At 41.5% G+C, this 22,237-nt stretch overlaps 1 protein-coding gene across 2 annotated transcripts in view; it reads left to right on the plus strand.

The window, feature by feature from the left end:
- The window catches only part of CFAP299 (cilia and flagella associated protein 299), a 320,900-nt gene extending 303,359 nt beyond the window's left edge, over positions 1-17,541 (plus strand). For both annotated transcript variants that reach the window (XM_087962764.1, XM_026676450.2), the window contains exons 5-6: positions 5,247-5,376; positions 17,011-17,541. In XM_087962764.1, the coding sequence (XP_087818890.1) occupies positions 5,247-5,336 (90 nt within the window). In that variant the 3' untranslated portion in view covers positions 5,337-5,376; positions 17,011-17,541. The remainder of the gene's footprint in view (positions 1-5,246; positions 5,377-17,010) is intronic.
- Positions 17,542-22,237: the final 4,696 nt, after the last annotated feature.

The raw sequence follows: 22,237 nt of genomic DNA on the forward strand, positions 1-22,237 counted from the left end.
GATTTTCAAATGCTGCACACCCACATGCAGCGCTTGTCTGGGCGGCACAGCTGATATTTTTTTGCAAATGCTGCACACACGCGTGCAAAATGCACTCTCACCAAACCGGTTGTTAACACCGGTTGAATCCCACCCCTGCCTGGATGACTGAGAATCTACAAAGACATCAGCCATGATGGTAATCCAGATGACATTAAATGGGCACAGTTGCTCTGGGGGAAATAAGAAGCTGAATGAAACTCGTTTTGAGTAACAAAGAAACCATGGAGGCTTTTCTCAAGTCATTGGGACCAAACTCAAATTCTTGCAACCCAAAGTTGCTCTACAACAGGGGTGTCAAACTCAAGGACCGGGAGCTCGATCCAGCCTGCAGGGTGCTTAGATCTGGCCCGCAGGGCTGCCCTGGAAATAGTAAAGGACCAGCCTGCAGTGCCTCTCTGCCAGTGAAAATGCGGCCCTCCCGAGCTCCGTTTTTTTCTGGCAGAGGGCTGCAAGAGGCTGTCCCAACTGAAAACGGAGCTTGGGAGCCTGTTTTCTCTGTCAGAGTGCTCAGGCCACGACAGGTGCCTCCGACATGAGTGATGTCAAACTGGCTACGCCCACCCTGGGCCCCCAACACATCCTTGATGTGGCCCTCAACGAAATTGAGTTTGACACCCTTGCTCTACAAGGTTCTTAGGGGTTCGCTGGCACCTTGATCCTTTGTCATGCTAATACCAAGCAACACGTCTCACTTGGGTTTAGATGACCATGGTTGTAAGGGGAGGGGAAATGGGCACAGGAGGTTGAAATCAGAATCAGTAATCAGAATGGAAGACAGCTGGAAGGGACCTGGGAGATGTTTTTGAGCAGACTTCCTCGTGGAAGGAGGTGTTCCTGCTACGAAGCGGTGATGGTTTTAATTATGATTCATTTTCCTCTCCCTTTGAAGTCACTCTCCATGTCCCCATTTCCTGACCTGAGCAGACCTCATGGGAAGAATTATATCATAAAGCTTTTCCTTGGAACATAACTTGAAGAGATGATTACTCACTGAAAAATGGGACAGGGGTGTACACCCTTGGACATCTTGCAACAAAGCAAGAACAAGAATGTCACGCTCCACCTACGGGAGATCTCAGAAGCGGATTCCCTTTCATCCAACCGAAGGAGAGCAACTCCTTCCAAGGGCAGGTGAGCTGCGCAACGTCTCCAGGACTTGAGTTGTGCAGTGAGCGAAAGCGATTACAAGGTAGCCTGTGAGATAAACAGAAAAGAGGCGACAACCCGCAGTTCATTCTTTGGGTTTGCTCATTAAATCTTCCTGCAGAACTGAGCAGGTGTACAAGAATGAGCAAACAGGATCAACTCCTAACAGTCTCTATTCTATATTCTCTATTCCACTGTTTCTCAACCTTGGCCACTTTAAGAGGAGTGGACCTCAATTCCCAGAATTTCCCAGCCAGCATGGCTGGCTGGGGAATTCTGGGAGTTGAAGTCCACCCATCTCAAAGTGGCCAAGTTTGAGAAACACTGCTCTATTCTATTTTCTGGGGCGAAGAGGAGGAGGTAGGAAAACGTTGCACAAATATTTTTCTTCTGAAACATTTTGGCTTTGTTCATGCTGAAATTAATGCTGAAAAAGAAATGAAAATAAAAGATTCAAATCGACGGGCGAAGTGTACAGTGATCACCGGAGTTTGCTGGTGATTTAGCACAAGGATGCTACAATTATACAGGTATTCCTCGACTTACAACCATTTGTTTCATTACCAAAGTTACAACTGCATATGATATGATCGTTGTTCACACTTATGACCATTGCAGCATCCCCGTAGTCATATGATCAAAATTTGGATGCTTGTCAACTGGCTCCTATTTATGATGGCTGCAAAGTCCCAGGGTCCCTTTTGCAACCTTCTGATGTGCAAAGTCCACGGGGAAGTTGGATTCATTGAACAACCATGTTACTAGCTTAACAAGTGCAATGCTTCACTTAGCAACTGCGGCAAGAAAGGTTGTAAAATGGGGCAAAACAGGGATGGGATTCAGCTGGTTCAGACCAGTTTGGGTGAACTGGTAATTCCGGCGATTAGTTGGCCCCACCCACCTGCCCCTGCCCTAGTCTGTCCTTTATTTCCACGTTTTTCAGCCCAGCTGATTCGCATGGCGTAGAGGATCGCTGCGCGCCTAAGCTGTTTCACTCACTGGGGCTCAAAATGGGTGGTTTTGAAACTCTGTGCACATGTGCAAAGCACCCACTCGCTGAACCAGTTGTTACACCAATTGAATCCCACTCCTGGGGCAAAATTTACTTAACAACTGTCTTGCTTAGCAACACAAATTTTGGGCTGAGTCGTAGCCGTAATTCGAAGACCACCTGTACGTGGTCTTCGGGCATCTTGGGAAAAGCATGGAGCTAGGTCTTCTCTTTCTTTTAGAAATGCGGAAATCAAGTCAAATCAAATCAAACCTTTATTGTCAATGCACAACATGTGTACAACGAAATTGAATGAGCCTCCCTTGGTGCAGCCCCCCCATCCTCCGAAACCCTAAATACATCTCAATAATGCAATAAATGAAAGAAATAGAAATCCCTAAACCCAAATAAGTAGTAACTAACACCATATACCTATATGTATGTAACATTCTACCGTTTCCCCGAAAATATGACTTACCCTGAAAGTTAGTCCTAGCTTGATTTTTACATGTGTGCCCAATATAAGCCCTACCCCCAAAATAAGCCCTAATTATGATCCTGCCTACTCCAGAGTGCACAGGTAAAAATTAAGCTAGGGTGGGGATGTGGGGGTGGAACTGCCCTACTACTTATCTTTGGACAGTTGTAGCCACTCCTTGCACACCCCAACACCTGCCTTGCTGGCCCATTTCTTCTGCAGCTGGCAAGGCTTTTCTGAAGGCCTCTGTAGCTGATATCAAAGCTCTGGATCGATCCAGAGTGCTGTTATCAGCTGCAGAGGCCTATAGAAAAGCCTTGCCAGCCACAGAAGAAGAAGTTCCTGAAGGCCTCCGACAGAGAGGAGGCAGGGGGGCAACGTGTGCAAGTGAGGTTAGTCAGTGGATGACATCCCCCGAAAATAAGACCTGGTGTCTTTTTTGGTAACAAAAAAATATATAACACAAGGTCTTATTTTGGGGGAAACACGGTATTATATTACACCGGTATGAATATGTTGCACTTTGCACTGGCCCTGCAAGTTTATCATATTAAACCTAATTGTGGCGTTATGTTGCATTTAGAAGTCTGACAGCCCATGGATAAAAGCTATTTTTCAGCCTATTCGTTCGGCTGGATCTGCTTCTATATCTCTTGCCCCGATGGTAGGAGAGTAAAGAGATGCTGACCAGGGTGTGAATCATCCCTGAGGATTTTCCTCACCCTGCTGAGGCAGCGGGTGCTGATGATTTTGTCCAGTGGTGTCTGGAGACAGCCCCTAATTTTTTGTGCTGTGCTCATCACCTTCTGTATGGGGTGTCATGTCTGTCATTCCCATAAGCCACTGCTTACAGGAACAAGAGATCTTTGTAGTAATAACTTCATTGTATGCATGCATTCTGTGCTTCTAACTGTTACCAGGTGGAGTTGGGGACACTGCTACAAATTTAATCAGGCCCACCGTGGTACGTCTCTTGATTCATGGGAATTCATAATCCTACTACAGATGCAATGCACGCACAAACTCGCTCTGAAAGCAGCAGGCAGTCACAAAATATACTATTTATTTGGATCTTCAGCGGCTGCAGCCCCAGATCCAGTCATCCGAGAGTTAGTTTCTTGTTCAGTTTCTTCTATTATACTTCTCTGATCCAACAGGAAAAGTATATGGATCATTAACTAGATATCTTCAACTAGATGAAAGTCACTGTTTATCTTGGGAAGAATGTTGCCACTGATACTCTTCAGACTGAAGTAAGATTTCCATCAAAGGAAAGTAAAAGCCTTTCTGATTAATTTCTACTGCTCTTGACTTCCTTGATGTTAATCTTTGGCAAACAGTAGCAAACCAGAATCAAGCTGGAAGGGACCTTGGAGGTCCTCTAGTCCAACCCCCTGCTCAAGCTGGAGATTCTATACCATTTCAGACAAATCGTTGTCCAATTTCTTCTTTAAAACCTCCAGTGATGGAGCACCCATAACAAGCCGATGTGGCGAGCCATTCCATTGGTTAATTGTTCCCACTGTTAGGAAGTTTCTCCTTAACTCCAGGTTGCTTCTCTCCTTGATTAGTTTCCATCCATTGTTTCTTGTCCTGTCCTCCAGTGCTTTGGAGAATAGGTTGACCTCCCTCTTCTTTGTGGCAGCCTCTTAGATACTGGAACATTGCTACCATGTCACTCCCAGTCCTTCTGTGATGACCCAGGGTGGGATACAAAATAAACACAGTCACAAAAAAAGAGGTGAAGCCCCCTTTTATTCCTTCACTTTGCTTCCGAGCTCCAAATATCCTTGACTGGAGACAAAAAAAACCCTCCCACACAAGCAGTTACAAGAAGGAGGAAATGCTATTTAAATTATAAAGAGTAAAAAACAACACAAACCAGGCAAGATAAGAGCTTGAAGATGTCCACAGATATCGGAACACACACTGGGAAGAACACCAAACTCAGAGAGGAACAATAAACTAGAGATATTTCTACGCTTTGTTTCCAGCACTCGCCCGTAAACATGTCCGTCCTCTTATCCAGTTGTCACAGCTGCAGCCCATGAAGAGGATCAAGGCCCTCTCCTCCCGAGTAGACCACATCTCTCCCTTATCCTCTCCTCCCTGTGTTCCCTAGGATGGGGAGGGGATGGGCCTGGGTCCTCCTCTGACTGCCCAGCTGGCCTCTGCCTTTCCCACAACCTCCGGAGCCACACTTCCACTCCCTGTCGGTTGTTCCTCCTCTGCCTCAGAATCAGTCTCCACCAGGGTCATGGCACCTTCTTTTCTCTAGACCAAGATAACGTCCTTATCACCTCACTCCCTTTCTAATCCAGGGTTTTCCAAACTTGACCACTTTAAGACTTGTGGACTTTAGCTCCTAGAATTTCCCACTTCCGCACGGCTGCTATCCCTATCAAAAGAGGAGCAGAAATCACCAGCTCTTGAGATGTTCAGCAACTGACACTCTTGCTCCTACTTTGAAAACTTTCTGGGGAAGAAATGCCCTCAACCACACAATTCCAGATAATGAGGTCAAATTGCTTTGAGCTTATTCTTACATTAAAGGGTTCGTTTGCATAGTTTCTGTTTTTCTTTCTACAGTTTCTACAACTGGGACCGAAACCTCTGCTGCCTGAACTCAAGCCCAAACTACCAGGTGATTGCAGAAAATGCATGTGGCTTACTCTTTAAGAACAAGTCTGACAGGAAGATCATTAATGTGGATCCCAAGGTAATAATGTTGCCTTAGATTTTTTTTTTTTTAGATCCTTCATATTACTTATCTCCGTGTATCTATGCCTCAGAGACACATATGGTCTTTATCTCTCTAATACGTTTGTCGCTCACCAATGCCAAGAGTCGCTGTGATGAAGTTCATGTATCTTCATATATGCTTCATATATCTTGACGGTAAAATATTCTTAAATTTAACGTATAGAAACCCCTCATTCTCAACTCCATGTGGTCAGCTACCTAGAATCACATGTGCTTGGTAGTTCTGCTTCATCAATAAGTGGGCCCTCTTTCCAATCAGCCTCCAGCCTCCATTTTGTATCTGGTGCCTTTCTCCCGGCTTGGAACTGGACCTGGATATTACTTCCAACACTGGTGAGGCAAATGGGTGCAGCTGCTGGTTTGACTACTTTGTGGCATCCATTGCTCCCACCTGGAGAAAACATACCACTTTCCTCTATTTTACAGTTGGTTTATATGGCCACGCAGCACAGAGTGACCCTTAGGAAACCACTTGGAAATGTTGGATCTGCCAACTTCCTGCCAGTGGCCTGCAAGCTGTGTGTAGCCGCCGGCAAGCCTGTGATTATTTTTATTTTATTTTGCATTCCATCCTCAAGCTTCAGGCAGAGCCTCAAGGTTTGCATCTGGCAACTGATCCCGCTAAGCTTCAGTTGCTCTAGGCAAAGGTTCCAAGTATCTGCTTGACTTGCTTGCCAAACCTCTGTTTATTTCTCTGCCATTTCCTGTAGCTGTCTATTGGCTAACGAACATGGAGGGATTGAGGGAGAGGAAAACTTTGTCCTTGCCCCACTTACAAGAAAGCTTGGACCAGCTAAGAAGGAGAAACACCTGTTGTTCCCTTCTTGAGATCTAAAACCAGGGTTCTTCAAACTTGGTTCGGTGGCTGCAGTGCCTCAGATAGAAAGTCCCTACAGAGAGTGGTGATGACAGCTGAGAAGATCATAGGAAGCTCGCTTCCTGGTATTCATGATGCTGTTTATGAGCGCTATCTGCTTAGAGCTCAAAACATTGTTAGAGACCCTGCACACCCACTTCACAGTCTGTTTCTGTTGCTCCCCTCTGGGAGAACGTTTTGAAGTATTTCTAGCAGGACTACCAGGTTCTGTAACAGCTTTATTCCCTTATGCCATCCATCTGGTAAATTTGCAAGATTCTTTTTTTTTTTTTTTTTGCCATGTACATGTCTATATCCAAACTAGACTGTGTTGTTTCTCTGTGTCATATAATATAAGTGGGTATATGCATAATTCTGTATTTATTTATTTTGCTATGTTTGTGTAGTGTATATTAGAGGTGGAGGCCCTTTGAGAGCTGTATGCAATGAAATTTCATTTTAATGTATGCTGATTAGCGTACATTCAAAATATGTAAAAATAAAGTTTTTGTGACTTCCACTCCCAAAATTCCCCAGCCAGCCATGCTGGCTGAGGAATTCTGGGAATGGAAATGTGCAGGTCTTAAAGTTGCCGAGCTTGGACACCCCTGATTTAAACAATCATGCAAATAAGATCTCCAAGACAGTAGTAGGAATTCTTGGCCCTGGACATCCTGTCAAATCTCAACTGGACACTGCCCCTGAATGATATCAAACCCAAGTCTACGTATAACCCCAACAAGTTTGTGTTAGACTAATGGAAGTGAATAAAGGCCTTCTTTGGAAAGAGAACTTAATTTATAAACTCAGATACGTGGGCTTAGAATTTAAAACAGAAGCCTAACAGTGAAAACAGATTTAAGTTAAGAGCCGCGGTGGCGCAGTGGTTAGAATGCAGTACTGCAGGCCACTTCTGCTGACTGCTGGCTACCTGTAGTTTGGCAGTTCGATTCTTACCAGGCTCAAGGTTGACTCAGCCTTCCATCTTTCCGAAGTGGGTAAAATGAGGACCCGGATTGTTGGGGGCAATAGGCTGACTCTGTAAAGCACTTAGAAAGGGCTGTAAAAGCACTGAGAAGTGGTATATAAGTGCTATTGCTAAGTTGTTCTTGATTGTGCTTCCAGATGGCTGGTTATCTCACTAGGTAACATCTTCGATACTAGAAGGAAATGAAATTTATAGTAGTTGATCCTGCTGGGGGTTTTCTCCTTCATTGTTCTTTGAGTAGGTTGTTTATAGCCTAATTGTTTGTCTGAGGTGATCGTTCTTATTGTTTACTGCTTGATTTATTGTCTGGTGTTAATCCTTGAATTAAACCCTACGGAATCCCTGCTAATCCTCAAATTTGAATAGAAATCAGGAATATTAGATCCATAACAGATGTTTAGTAATAAAAGGTCTGGGAGAACACATCCCCAGGTGCAACTGTTGCCTGCATAACCCTGAAAAACTACAACTGCAGTGAGGTTTTACATAAAAAGCTATTCCTCCGAAGCTGTTTCCCCCTTTCCAAGAGATTTTTAGAAAGAGAAATAGAAGTAGAATTCTTTATTGGCCAAGTGTGATTAGACACACAAGTCTGATTAGACACACACTATGTGTAAGCTCTCAGTGTATATTCAAAGTTATAATCATAAGAAGTAATAAGGTAATAAGGAAGATGAAAATAATGATGGTAATAGGCCTTTTTAGATAGTTTAACAGTTTTGTGGGAATTAGTTGTTTGGCAGAGTGATGGCATGGGGAAAATATGTATATTATTTAATTTAATTTATACTTTTAATATATAATTTTATTAAACGCTTTAAAAACAACATTTAAAAAGTTAATACAAACTGATATAGAATAAGGAAGAAAGAAAGAAAAAGAACAAAATCACAAAGATGGATAAAAGGGCAAGAAAAGAAAAGAAAGTGAAAGAAAAAGAAAAAAGAGACAAAGATGAAGCTTCCTATCATCTCTATAGCAAAGAGAGCTAAAAGTGGAAGAAAGGAAAAAAGTGAAAGCCAAATAGAAAAGAAAAGTAGCTTCCTATCCTATTATAGTAGATATAATTATAAATTTACCTTTGACTAAATATGCAGCATGACTGTCTTCTCTGTATCATATATATCCTATCTAATCATCAAAACCATAAATCATAAATTCATTTTTCCTGTTTTATGCAAAAAGTCCATAAAGGTTTTCCAGTGGACCATCAATGTGACTAGTGCCTTTTTTCTAATCAAACAAATTGATTTGACTATCTTAGCAAGTTCTATCATTTTCATCAACCATTCCTCCTGTAGGTATTGCCAGATCTTTCCATCTTTGTATATACAATAATCTCCTTGCGGTCATCATTTAAAAGAACAAAGTTGCACAAATTTTTTCCCATTTATTTGTCTACCAATTCCAAAAGGAAGACAAAAGGTCCCAATTGCATATTAACTTTTAAAATCCTCTGAATCCGTATAAGAAGTAGTTCTCGACTTACAACAGTTCATTTAGTGACTCAATGTTGCAATGGCATTGAAAAAAGTGACTTATGACCATTGTTTACACTTTCAATTAATTGCAGCAAGTGAAACAAACAAAATGTTAAAAAGTTATGATATTTATGTAGTTACTTACCCGGCACATCAAAATTATATTAAAGTATTCTAAATATCCCCAAGGCATGTCACAACTTTTGAGCACTCCTAATGTTTGGAAATTGGAAGTTGAAAAAATTGACATGCCCTAAATCATGATCACATGATCAAAATTCAGAAGCTTGGCAAAGGATTTATATTTAGGATGCTTGCCGTGTCCCGGAGTCACATGATCACCTTCTGCGAACTTCTGACAAGCAAAGTCAATGGGGAAGCCAGATTCATTTAACAACCGTGTTACTATCTGAATAATCTCAGTGATTCACTTAACAACTGTGGTACGAAAGGCCGTAAAATGGAGCAAAATTCACTTAGCAACAGAAATTTTGGGCTCAATTAGGGTCGTACGTTGAGGACTACCTGTATGAATTTGAATCTTGTATTTGGGGCCAATTTAGTCTTAGTGGTTAAGCACCAAGCTAGAACTGTGAGTTCTAGTCCCATCTTAGCCATAAAAACTGGCCGTGTGACTTGGGGCCAATGACTTTTTCTCATTCACAAGATTGTTGTTATGGGGCAAATAGGAGGAGGAAGGTATGTAGGATACGTTTTCTACGTTATTTGTAAAAATAATAAAGGCAGAATATATATTAAAATCAAATCAGCCTGCCCAAATGTGTGTTCAGGAAAGACACACTCAAAAGTCATTGTCCCAACCAAAAATATCCCTGTGATACAATGAGATAGAGCTCAGAGTGAATATTTGTTGCTGGAGGCCCCTTTGGTGGACCAGTTTAGTGCCTGAAAGAAAAGCAATGTACCCACCCGCTTGGTAAAATTAGTACTTAGAGAAATTAGCAATTAGAAAATTAGGAAACCCTGGCTTATTCTGCACAATCTTTGGAGAGTAAGATGCTGAAAACTATCGGTGTGTAAATAGTAGTGGGATGTTGCCAGTGTAACAACCGGTTCGGTGATTGTGCGCTGTGCACGCATCGGAACAGCTTTCTGAAAAAACTTACCTGCTATGTTACTACTGGGGAGTAACACAGCTGAGGAGTGGCAATATGTTCTGCTGCGTGAATCAGCTGAAGGGATATAGGTAAGTACAGAGCAGGGGTGGGCTAGCAGGCCCACATGATCGCCGGAGCAAAATGGTTTCCCTGGCAGCTGATCGTCGCAGCTAGGGGTTCGCCCGAATCGGTCCGAACCAGGAGAATCCCACCCAGTGGTGGGATTCAAAAAATTTTACTACCAGTTCTGTGAGCGTGGCTTTGCGGGCGTGGCAGGGGAAGGATACTGCAAAATCTCCATTCTCTCCCCACTCCGCTAACCTGCTTTCCAGCTCCATTCTCCTGTGCAGGGCAACAAAAGAAGACCCAGCCAATCATCTGGGACTTAGGAGGCAGAGAATAGATGGAGGCGGGACCAGTCAGAGGTGGTATTTGCCAGTTCTCTGAACTACTCAAAACTTCCGCTACCAGTTCTCCAGAACTGGTCAGAACCGGCCGGATACCACCTCTGCTCACAACCATTTGAGAAATGTATGATTTTCCATCCCCTCCATACATCAGGAGATACATTTTTGTGTTCAATCATCTCCATGCACACCACACACAAAAAGATCAGCAAAGAAATGCCTATGTCTTTAAAGTGTCCATATTCTTTTAGGCTTTAATGCTTAAAGTATATATTTCACACAGCAAGAGAAGATCTGCTTATTCATTACAGATGTTCCACAGCTGCTGGAACTTAGACAAGTGACCCACTTTGAGTGCAACCAAATCCACTTTCTAGGTATGCATTTTTAAATGTCTTGTAAACCAGTGCACTCATTTCGAATGTGTATAATTTGGTATTTTGTACTGAAGCTATTCATATGCAACCCTCTTTCGTGGGAAGCACTTCAAAGGGACCATCATCCGAGAATTGTTTCTGCACAAACCCAAACAAATTACTGCCTGGCTTACTCTGGGTTGGTTTGGTTTGACAGGATCCAAAGCAATGGGTGTGTTTGTCATATTCAACCTCTGCTTAAGGGCAGTGAAGAACAACTGGATATGCTCCAATCGCAAGATAAAGTCATTGTTCCTTAGAACAAGCACATGAGCACAAATGGGTAGGCCTCAAATCAGCCTAGCACGTCCCATTTTATTGGAAAGTTGGCCTTTGCTTGGTAGACACCCATTGCAAACTTTTGGTATGTAGACTATGTCATCCATGATTGAATTATGAATTATTACGATTAGAATTATGAATTAATTGCTTTATTGCTTTGTTGTGGAGGGGGGAAAATGGTCCATTTGTGAGTAACCTCATGTTGGCCACAATCTCGCGCATCATTATCTTCTTTAGGAGAAAAAAAAAAATCATTGCTCAGCAGAAAGTCCTATGTTTTCCACAAAGAAGGCCCAGGTTTGATTCTCAACCACCTTCAGATATTAGGACAAGGCCAATAATGTTGCGTAAGGACCCCTTATCTAGATAGAGTGAAAGCAAGATGGGAAGTCACTGTTGTGCAAGCTAAACAATACGGGGCTAAGAAGTCAAACCATCGTTTGACCTGGAAGAAAGTAACTTTCCAGAACTGCCAATTGTGGGCAGAAGCAGACAAATTAGCCAATTATAGGAGCTGGTGAGAGAAAGCTTCTGGATTCTCCTTGAGTTGGGGAACCAAGTAGAGTTGATTCAGAGCTTGTTTTAAGCTCTCTCCACTAGATCACTCTTCCTAGATTTGATGGAGGGGCTATTTTGTTCCCTCAGTCAGCCAAACATCTTAGCTTCTCATCTGTAGCTTCGCGTCTCCTAAGATCCGATTGAGGTAAAAAGCTGTGGTAAAAGAAAGGGTGGGATCTCACATCATCTCACTTTTAGGGCTTAAGACTAGGCTAAACTGTAGAGGCTAATTACACAGGACGGCAAACGACTCGTTTCCAGCGTCCTGTGAAAGCAGATGTGTTTTTAATTAGAAATGCAGTGTGTGGGAAAAGTTTTCATTGGAACCCAAGTGTTTGAGATGGATTGTGGCCAAAGTAAACATCCTTGAACTATGGCTTGAAATCAGAGACAAGGGCATGCCTTATCGCATGTAGCATTTGTTTCATTTGCATACAAGATGCTTTTAATTTTCGAGTGTACATAGGCATACAGACATATAAACGAACTAAAACAATAAAGACACCCTCAAGTTTAGGTTGACTCCTGATGGCTGCATCCAGTCTTCTCTAACCTATCTCAACAGCTGCATCTGTCAAGCAAATCAAAGTGGCTTAGCACTCCCATAAAACATCAAAACCATCCTCCCAATTATTAAACAACGATAGTAATGCAGATGAAATCCCAATCCATAGCACTCATCCTCCATTCTATGATATATACCAGGGGTCTGCAACCTGTGACTCTGGAGCCACATGCAGCTCTTTCGGCCCTCTGCTGTGGCTCCCCGTCAGCTGATCCCACCACTGGCTGGCTTTGCCCCTCCCCATCACTCCTTGCCTGGCCTGAGAAGGTAAGGGTGGTGGCGGGGGATGGAGACTCGCCCCATATTCCAGAGCAGGAGGTGACTGGGTGGGAGTGAGTGATGTCGCGTTGGCCATGCCCACCCAGTCACACCATTTTTAAAAAATTATTGCCTCCCAGTGTTTTCTTTTCTGTAGGAAATGGCTCCAAATGGCTCTTTGAGTGTTGAAGGTTGCAGGCCCCTGATATATACACATGGGTGGGATTCAGTAGGTTCTGACCAGTTCTGGAGAACTGGTAGTGGAAATTTTGAGTAGTTCGGAAAACCGGTAAATCCCACCTCTGACTAGCCCTGCCCCCATCTATTCTCCGCCTCCCGAGTCCCATCTGATTGGCTGGGTCTTCTTTGGTTGCCCTGCACAGGAGAACGGAGCTGGAAAGCAGGTTAGTGGGGTAGGAAGGGAATGGAGGTTTTGTAGTCACCTTCCCCTGCCATCCCCACAAAGCCATGCCACAAAGCCATGCCATGCCCACAAAGCCACGCCCACAGAACTGGTAGTAAAAAAACCTGAATCCCACCATCGGTTGTGATGGACAAAGGACTATCATCAATCAAGGATCCTCAATGCATCCAGAGTCCTTATTGAAGTGGGCAAATATTTCCGTGCCATAGTTTGGGTGAGAGCAGAGTAACGTAACCCAGGGTTTCTCAAACCTTTACCTTAATATGAGGTAAAAGAACCTGTCCAGTTAGTGGTTAAAGGCACCTGGCTACAAACCAGGAGATCATGAATTCTAGCCCCATCTTAGGCATGATGACATTGAGGTGACATTGAGCCAATCACTCTTCTTCAGTTCTAGGAAGGAGGCAATGACAAAGTTCAACATTTTTTATTGAATTATCAAGTATTATAAAGTTTTAGTTTTAGATTACTTTATTGTCACTGCACCTCGTACAACGAAATTAAATGACATCTTCAGTGTACATTATAACTATAAAAATAAAACACAAACACACACATCCTTCGCATTCTATACAATTGAATTGAAAACCCCTGATATTGCATTAATATTATGCTACGCAGTAGAATTCAATAGAGTTACTGCCCTGGGATAGAAGCTGTTTTTCAGCCTATTTGTCCTTGTTTTTATTGTGTGCCAGATGGTTATAGTTCAAAAAAGGGTGCCCAGGGGATGATGGATCTTTAAGAATGTTTTGAATACAATATTTTGAACTACAATACATGTTGAACTACAATACAACACAATACAATACAATGTACAATGCAATAAAATACAAAATACAAAGTAAATAGAAAAGCAGGGAGGAAGGAAAGGAGAAGTAAATGAGAAAAGATAAGAAAAAAGAAAGAAAAAGAAGCACTGACTTTCGACTCTCTCTGTTAAAATAAGGCATTGACATTAAATCACAACTGTTTGCTTTTTCATAATATGAACAAGCCATTTCTATAAAGATCTATCAATCTAATCGGTACTAAAACCCAAAGTCAGAGTTTCATTCTTTTCCACATCAAGCACGAAATTCAGAAGCGGTTTCCGTGTGGAAACAAAAGTATGTATGTTCTTTTCTTTAAACAAAGTGGTAAGTTTTGCCACTTCAGCCAACTCCATCAACTTCTGCAACCATTCGTCCATGGTAGGAATCGAAATGTCCTTCCATTTATTTATTTATTTGATTTATTTGATTTGATCTGATTTGTCAATCGCTTACAAAATAATAGGTATAAGTATAGACATAGTTATGAATACATGAAATGGATACATATAAGAAAAATAAAAAGAAACAATAGGACAGGGACAGTAGGCACGTTGGTGTGCTTATGCACGCCCCCTACAGACCTCTTAGGAAAGGGGTGAGGTCAATAGTAGACAGTCTAAGGTTAAAGTTTTTGGGGTTTGGGGAAGAAACCACAGTCAGGTAGAGTGTTTCAGACATTGACCACTCTGTTGCTGAAGTCATATTTCCTGAAATCAAGTTTGGTGCGGTTCACCTTGAGTTTGTATCTATTGTGTGCTCTTGTATTGTTACGGTTGAAGCTGAAGTATTCATTGACAGGTAGGACATTGCAATGTATGATTTTATATACTATACTTAGATCAGACCGAAGGCGGCATACAGTAGTCTTTTTTGTGCTTACACAAGTTTGAAGTTGTGGACTTCAATTCCTTGAGTTCCCCAGCCAATAAGAAAACTGAGAAAAACTCATGGAGATTGATCAAATGGGGTTGGAAGCATTTAAAACTGGGATGGCCTTTCCTCCTTTGTACTGCTATGTGAAGTCTAATGAGGTCAAGAATCATCATCATCTTTTTATTAAACTTCTATGCTGTCCAATTCTATGTAACATAACAGTCATACCAAAACTTCAACCTGAAAAGTATGACTGTTACATGCTGTCAAATCAGATTCTTTTCTTGATATCCGTATGGACAAATGCTTTACCATTTTTGTCAGTTGCACTTAACAGAAGCCTTTTAACAGATTAACAGAGTTGGAAGGGACCTTGTAGTCTTCTAATCCAACCCCCCATCCAAACAGGAGACCCAACACCATTTCTTCTGACAATCAGAATATTCCTAGTAAGATACATCATGCATGCAAGAGATATCACAAAAGAAAACTTGGCTTCTTGAATTATGTAAAGATTTTTTTTCATGATTGGCTCTCCCACAAGATTTGCCAAAATGACTACTTTGGGTAGGAAATATTATCTAAGATTGCAATGAATGTTGGAGGTCATCTGATATAAGAAGGGTTGTGTTTGCATGACATGCTAACCCATGTTCTTTACTCAAGTTTTCTAAGTTTTCACAGTACGCCAAATGATACTAGGTACATTTATTTTTTATTTATTTATTTGATTTGTCAATTGTTTACAAGATAATAAGTATAAGTGTATACATAGTTGTGAATACAGGAGATGGGTACATATAAGAAAAATAAAAGAATAGAGAAACAATAGGACAGGGACCGGTAGGCACGTTGGTGCGCTTATGCACGCCCCCTACAGACCTCTTAGGAAAGGGGTGAGGTCAATGGTAGACAGTCTAAGGTTAAAGTTTTTGGGGTTTGGGGAAGAGACTACAGAGTCGGGTAGAGTATTCCAGACATTGACCACTCTATTGCTGAAGTCGTATTTCCTGCAATCAAGTTTGGTGCGGTTTACTTTGAGTTTGTATCTATTGTGTGCTCTTGTGTTGTTATGGTTGAAGCTGAAGTATTCATTGACAGGTAGGACATTGCAATGTATGATTTTATATACCATGCTTAAGTCAGACCGAAGACGGCGTAATTCAAGGTTTTCTAGTTCTAGAATTTCAAGTCTGGTGGCATAAGGTATTCTACAACGAGTAGAAGAGTGGAGAACTCTTCTTGTGAAATATTTCTGGACTTTCTCAATTGTGCTAATATCAGATACGTAATGTGGGTTCCAGACTGATGAACTGTATTCGAGTATTGGTCTAGCAAATGTTTTGTATGCTCTGGTTAGTAGTGTGATATTGCCAGAGAAAAAGCTACGTAGGATTAGGTTAACAACTCTTAATGCCTTTTTGGCTATGTAGTTGCAGTGGGCTCTAGCACTCAGATCATTAGAGGTGAGTATTCCAAGGTCCTTTACAGAGCTTGGGTCATCAACAAGGTCTTGACTATTCAGCTTGTATTTTATTTTCTGATTTTTTTTTTGCCAATATGTAAGACAGAGCATTTATTTGTTGAGATTTGAAGTTGCCATTTGTTTGACCATTCGGATACATAGTCAAGATCTTTTTGTAGGGTAGCAGTATTGTCTGTAGTATTGAACAGCTTTACATCATCAGCGAAGAGAATGCAATTGCTCTTAATATGATTATATGAACCAGATTTGCATGATACTAGAATAGAATAGAATAGAATAGAATAATAGAATAGAATAGAATAGAATAGAATAGAATAGAATAGAATAGAATAGAATAGAATAGAATAGAACTGGAAATTGGGAATAGGAATAGGAATAGGAATAGGAATAGAATACTTTATTGGCCAAATGTGATTGGACACACAAGGAATTTGTCTTGGTGTAAATACTCTCATACTAGAATTCAGGGGTGTCAAACTCAAAGCCCATGGGCCAGGGGTGCTTAAACGACCTGGAAATAGTGAAGACCAGCCTGTGATGCCTCTGCCAGCAAGAACACGCCTTCCCCCAGGCTCCGTTTTTGCTGGCGGAGGGAGCAAAACAAACTAAAAATGAAACAAAAGGATAAATGTTTTCCCTTTTGCATTTTGAGCATCCAAGAAGGGACAGGAAAGGAGAAAGGGAAAGAGGGAAGAAAAAGAAGGAAAGATGGGAAGGAAGAAGAAAGGAGAATGAAGAGGAAAAGAAAAAGGGAAGGAAGGAAGATTATAATGAGAGGGATGGAGGGTCTGAGGGAAGTCCTGCCTTTAGCACTTGGCCACCACAGGTGCCCCTGACATGAGCGACATCAAGCTCGCCACACACACACCCTTGTCATCCCGCCCCCCAAGGTCAGACACAGCCCTGATGTGAATGAAATCGAGTTTGATATCCATGCTATAATGTGATTTGTTAGTTTTTTGTTAGTTTTTTGTTCACTATGTTGTGAGAACATAGTTACATGTTTGGCATTGATCTTATTTTTTCACTTCAACCTCTATTATGGCTAATATTTGGTTCTTAGGCATTTCCTGGAGACAACACAACACGGATTCCAATCAAAACAGACCTCTACCTGCAAGTGGTTATCTATGACCATGTCCTCAGAAGAAAAATCTAACTACCAATTCTCATGAGGACTAGATGCATTGGCAGCAATGTTTGACCTGCCGGAGAACCCTTGGACAGCTTTCCAAGATCCAAGTGGAACAAGACTGCAAACTTCAATAGCAAGATCTTTGCAGAATGCTTTCCTCTGGCTATTCATTACAGGTTTGTTGGGATTCTTTGCTGGCTTCAAATCCATGTAGTTGCACAGTAATATTAAAAATGTGTGTAGACACAAAGTGCGATGCCTACTTCTTGCTGCTTTTTAAATGAAGAGTTTCTTTTGCTTTAGAACACAGTAAATGCCATTGTTGTCACTCTAAAAATGTGTAGGAACCAAATGAGTAACCTAAAGAAGAAACTAAAGAAGTAAGGTCACTCACTCGCTCACTCTGTTTGTGTGTATAATATATTTACAAATAAAGTAAATAAATGTTGTTTATTCAGAGATGTCCATTGGTAACATTTGCTGAAAGAAAATATTTTTTTCTTATCTGTATGTTTAACTGATTCATAAATGTTGTTATAACAAATAGAAATTTTGGGTGGCTAATAACACATAAAAGTACCAAGATCAATATCAGCAAAACATTTTTTTAAAACTATTCTTTCTTGACAACATCGAATTAGTCCTTTGCCTCATTTCATATACTTGAGACAAATTTCCCCATTAACCTAGATACTTTTCTTACAAAGACAGTATGTTGAAACAATGCAGAAAAAAACCCTCTTTTATAAATACTTCTGTCAAGTTAATTTGGGGTCTTGATTCAAGCTGAGGTTTCACCAGAATAGCAAACTGAATGGAAAGGAGGTACTTATTTTCGAGGGCAAGGAATCTACTCTCAAAAGGGAGCTACAAATGGGGGTATGGAGGCTAGAAATATTTATAGGGAAGGTAGTCTTTGTCAAGGTATAAAAATGGTGTAAGTACGTGCCTTATGCCCTGTCTAATTCAATGAAAGACTAACTTCAGTGAGGGCAGAGACATTTTAATTAACTTTACTGTATTTGCAGACTTTCTTCTTTGATGGGTGGGTTAAGTCTAGATAACTCATTCGCAAGTTCAAGGAAGTTTGAGCAAAAGATTTCCCTGTTTGCTAGTTTTACTTGATTTAATCAGTTTCGCCTCGGCTGTCAATTATTTAGTGGAGACGCCATTTAGTGATCTTTTGCAAAAAATGTATTTATCTTTGCTTCAACAGTTGTTCGATCAATTGTGGATTATGTTCATGGTTAAGGGAAAGTTGGAGATAGTGCAGAAATGGAGTCAATTTGATAGAAAAGACATATTTTTGACACTTCAAAAGAATCAATTCTAAGATTCCGCTCTATGATTCATTCCAAGAGGCAATTCAACCAAATCATTCCTTCAAAAAGATTCATATAGTCTTAACAAATGTGCATGAAACAGGATAACAGGTAGTGAAACTGAATTAAGTGTCAGTCATTTCCTGGCTTCTGGAAGTCTGCATTGTCTCCTGCTTTTGATTCCAGGTTCCTGCAAAATACTAAGAATTTAGAAAACAAATTCCTAAGAACGTAGGAAACTTGCTGCTTTGTCCTACAATTCAGTGGGGTATATTCACTTGACCATTATATGAATTAAAAAAGAAATAGGTAAGTGATGGGGATAGGAAATGACAATAAATGTGCAACGTGATTGTATCAAACAAGAAGCACTGGTTTACACCAAAGATAAGTAGGTTGAGTATTCTGAACATATGTGGAAGATACCACCCTTGTAGAGAATTAAAACTGAAGGTTTTATCATTAGGTTCATTCAGGACATTTGAATCCCCGAACCTGATGTTCTCCAGATGTTTTTGAACTACACCTCCCGTTTATTTGTACAATGTACATTTTGTTCCCAACACACCTGGAGGGCAAACCCCAACCTACCCAATTTCCAATCCACCATATGACGATCCCTTCCTTTCTCCTTCCTAAGGGTCTCAGGTAGAAGCCAGGGAAGCTAATTCTGCATCTCCGCACAGAGCAATTCCCTCGTTAGTTAGCAAATCTCTAATTAAAAGGACCCACCTATTAAAGCGGGGAACAGGTGACGCCATGGGCCAAGTGCTTACAGGAAGGGCTGGGAAGAAAGCAGCCTGGGAATTAGCGAAGAATTGAGGAAGGCATAGGGAAGAACAGCAGCTCCAGGGTAAGGACTACACTGTTAAAAAGAGAGAGAGAGAGAGAGAATGAAAGGACACCCAGGGCTGTGATGTGAGCAGGTTCTTCAAAGTGCAGCAATCTTTAAGAGGCCCCCAGAATGGAAGAAAATTCATTAAGAGATGGGCTCAGTTCCAGGACGCTAACAAGATGAAGGCAGTGCAAGGACAGTCCAAAACATGACTTCCAGGAGTCCCTCAGTTTAGAGTCACGTTATGAGCCGAGATGTTCGGATGAAGGCAGAGGTGCTCAGGTAGAAACAACATTCGCAACAAAAATCAACAATGCCCGAAAGCCCAAAGCAGCTTTTCCTTCCATAGGGCTCTCCAGATGTTCTCCCACAATTCCCAGCTTTGCACCCATAGCAATCGCCATGGAAGGTTGATTAGAAGGTTGTCCCATAGATTGCGTTGCGGGAAGCAGCTAACTAGGTCTCGCGATACTCTTGTGTTCTTGCTACCACCGCAAAGGATTTGGGGGGAACCTTTTCCTTGTAAAACGAGAAAATGACAACATGAAGGACATAGAGGGGTGGGATGCTACCGGTTCTGCCCGGTTCTAAAGAACTGGTAGCTCTGAAGAGCAGCAGGCACCGAAATGGTTCTGTGTTTGCTGCTGTTTGGCCCACCCGCCCACCTGGGCTCTTACCGGTCCTTTATTTCCTGCTTTTTCAACCTCAGCGGCTTTGCGCGGCACAGCTGAGGTTGAAAAAGCAGGGAAAAAAGAGGCTTTTCAAACGTTGTGCACCTGAGTGCAGCACTTTTCAGATGTCCGGGCAGCACAGCTTAAGGTTTTTTTACACGCGTGTGCAGCGTAAAACATAGTCACCAAACCGGTAGTAACACCGGTTGAATCCCATCCCTGGGTACATATAAGTATAAAAAGGGTCTTGGGTGGATGAGAGAATATCGGGGAGCTTGCTTTTCTTTCTATCAGCTTTGGGAACGAAAAATCCTATTTGAATTTGTATGCGGAAAGAAGACCATTGGGTATAGCACAAATACCTAAATCTTGAGCAGTTGATTGATGACCAGCTACGGGCAAAAGTCTGTAGAGATTCTCAGTCCTCCAGGTCACAATTGTCCCCAAAGTGCTTTTTTTCAAGAGGCAACTGGACTTTCTAGTTTTTTCTTTGAAGATGTTTTGCTTCTCATCCAAGAAGCTTCTTCAGCTCTGACTGGATTAGTGGGGAACGGAAGGATTGATATTCCTTGCAGACATCTGGTCACTTGCGTCCTTTTAGAGGGTCGTTGAGGCCACTTGGAGGTTTATCTGTGTCCTCAGGGTCAGCTACTGGTAGTCCTCGACTTACAACAATTCGTTTTGTGACTGTTCAAAGTTACAACGGTACTGAAAAAGTAACCCATGACCATTTTTCACACTTATGACCATTGCAACACCCCCTTGGACATGTATTTACATTCGGATGCTTGACAACTGAGTCACATTTATGATGGTTGCAGTGTCCCGGGGGGGGGTGTGTGTCACATGATCCCCTTTTGCGACCTTCTGACAAGCAAAGTCAACAGGGAAGTCAGGTTCACTTAACAACCCGGATTACTAACTTAACAGTTGTGGTGATTCCCTTAACAAATGCAGCAAGAAAAGTTGTAAAAATGGGGCAAAACTCGCTTAACAACTTTTTCACTTAGCAGCATAAATTTTGGGCTCCGTTTTGTGGTCGTAAGTTGAGGACTATCCGTACAGAAATGTTTTTCAATCTTGGGATCTTTAAGATGTGTGGATTTCAACTCCCAGAATTCTTCAGCCATGATTCTAGCCTATTCCTACAATCATAGAGATGGAAGGGACTTTGGAGGTCTTCTAGTCCAACCCACTATTGTCTCTGATTGTTTCTTGTCTACAATCTTCCTTACAAAGAATATTTTTGAAAACATACAGTATGTCTTCCTATTCACCTTTTTGTTTTAATGGAAAAGGATATAAGTATATATTCCTGCAAAGGAGTGTTATACCTCCTTTAAAAGTTTATTTTAAAATAGCTTGTTATCCATTTCATCTAATCTAGTTCTCTGCCAGGAAATTGTATGTTTCATCTTGCGCTTCAAACCACTAACAAACATAACTGCACCTCTTTCAGAGGCAAACAGTTAATACTGAATCATAAAAAATTATTTCTAACAAATAAGTTTACTCATTAAAGGTAATTTTAAAAAGTAATAATGGATTGTTGGTTTGCTGGGTTTTATTGTAGAAAATTCCAAGTTGTTTAGAGCGATTGTAAAATCATTTCGGAATAAAGCAAAATGAAAATAGGAAACTTGTCAGAATTTGAGACTGAAATGAAGCAGGTGCTAAGTAAGACAGTGATTAAAATGTTCTAGTTTACTACAGGGGTGGGATTCAAATTTTTTAACAACAGGTTCTGTGGGCGTGGCTTAGGTGGTGGGCGTGGCTTGGTGGTCATGTGACTGAGTGGACATGGCTTGGTGGTCATGTTATTGGCTGGGTGTGGCCAACTCAATATCATTGAGGCACGCATCTGTCACCTGGCCTCTCATGACTGTGGAGATGCTGCCACAGTCGTAAGTGTGAAAAATGGTCATAAGTTACTTTCTTCAGTGCCATTGTAACTTTGAATGGTCACTCCACACAAACAAAGTACCAGCAAAGGAAGGGGAAAAAACTCCAGAGACGTTCCTGAGACAGGAAGTCTAGTCCTGCCAAGAATGTAATAAGGGTTAACGGAGAGGCAGTTTCCGTAAGCAACACCAGAATGTTTCCTTCCTGCCTTCCTTACAGGATTAGGCCAGTAATTTCTTCTAACAACCGGTTCTCCGAACTGCTTAGAATGTTAACAACCGGTTCTAGAGAATAGGTGCGAACTGGTAGAATCCCACCCCTGGTTTACTAGCATAAAGTAATCCTAAAAAAATTAGCTTTAACAAACGAACAAGCATCTGCTGTGTTTGAAAATAATTTATATGTTGGAAATATGGTGTAAATGT

Source organism: Notechis scutatus, chromosome 4 (genome assembly GCF_049901735.1).
Source record: "Notechis scutatus isolate UNSWTSFEM ecotype Mainland chromosome 4, rNotScu1.2, whole genome shotgun sequence".
In the NCBI taxonomy this organism is placed as follows: Eukaryota; Metazoa; Chordata; class Lepidosauria; order Squamata; family Elapidae; genus Notechis; species Notechis scutatus.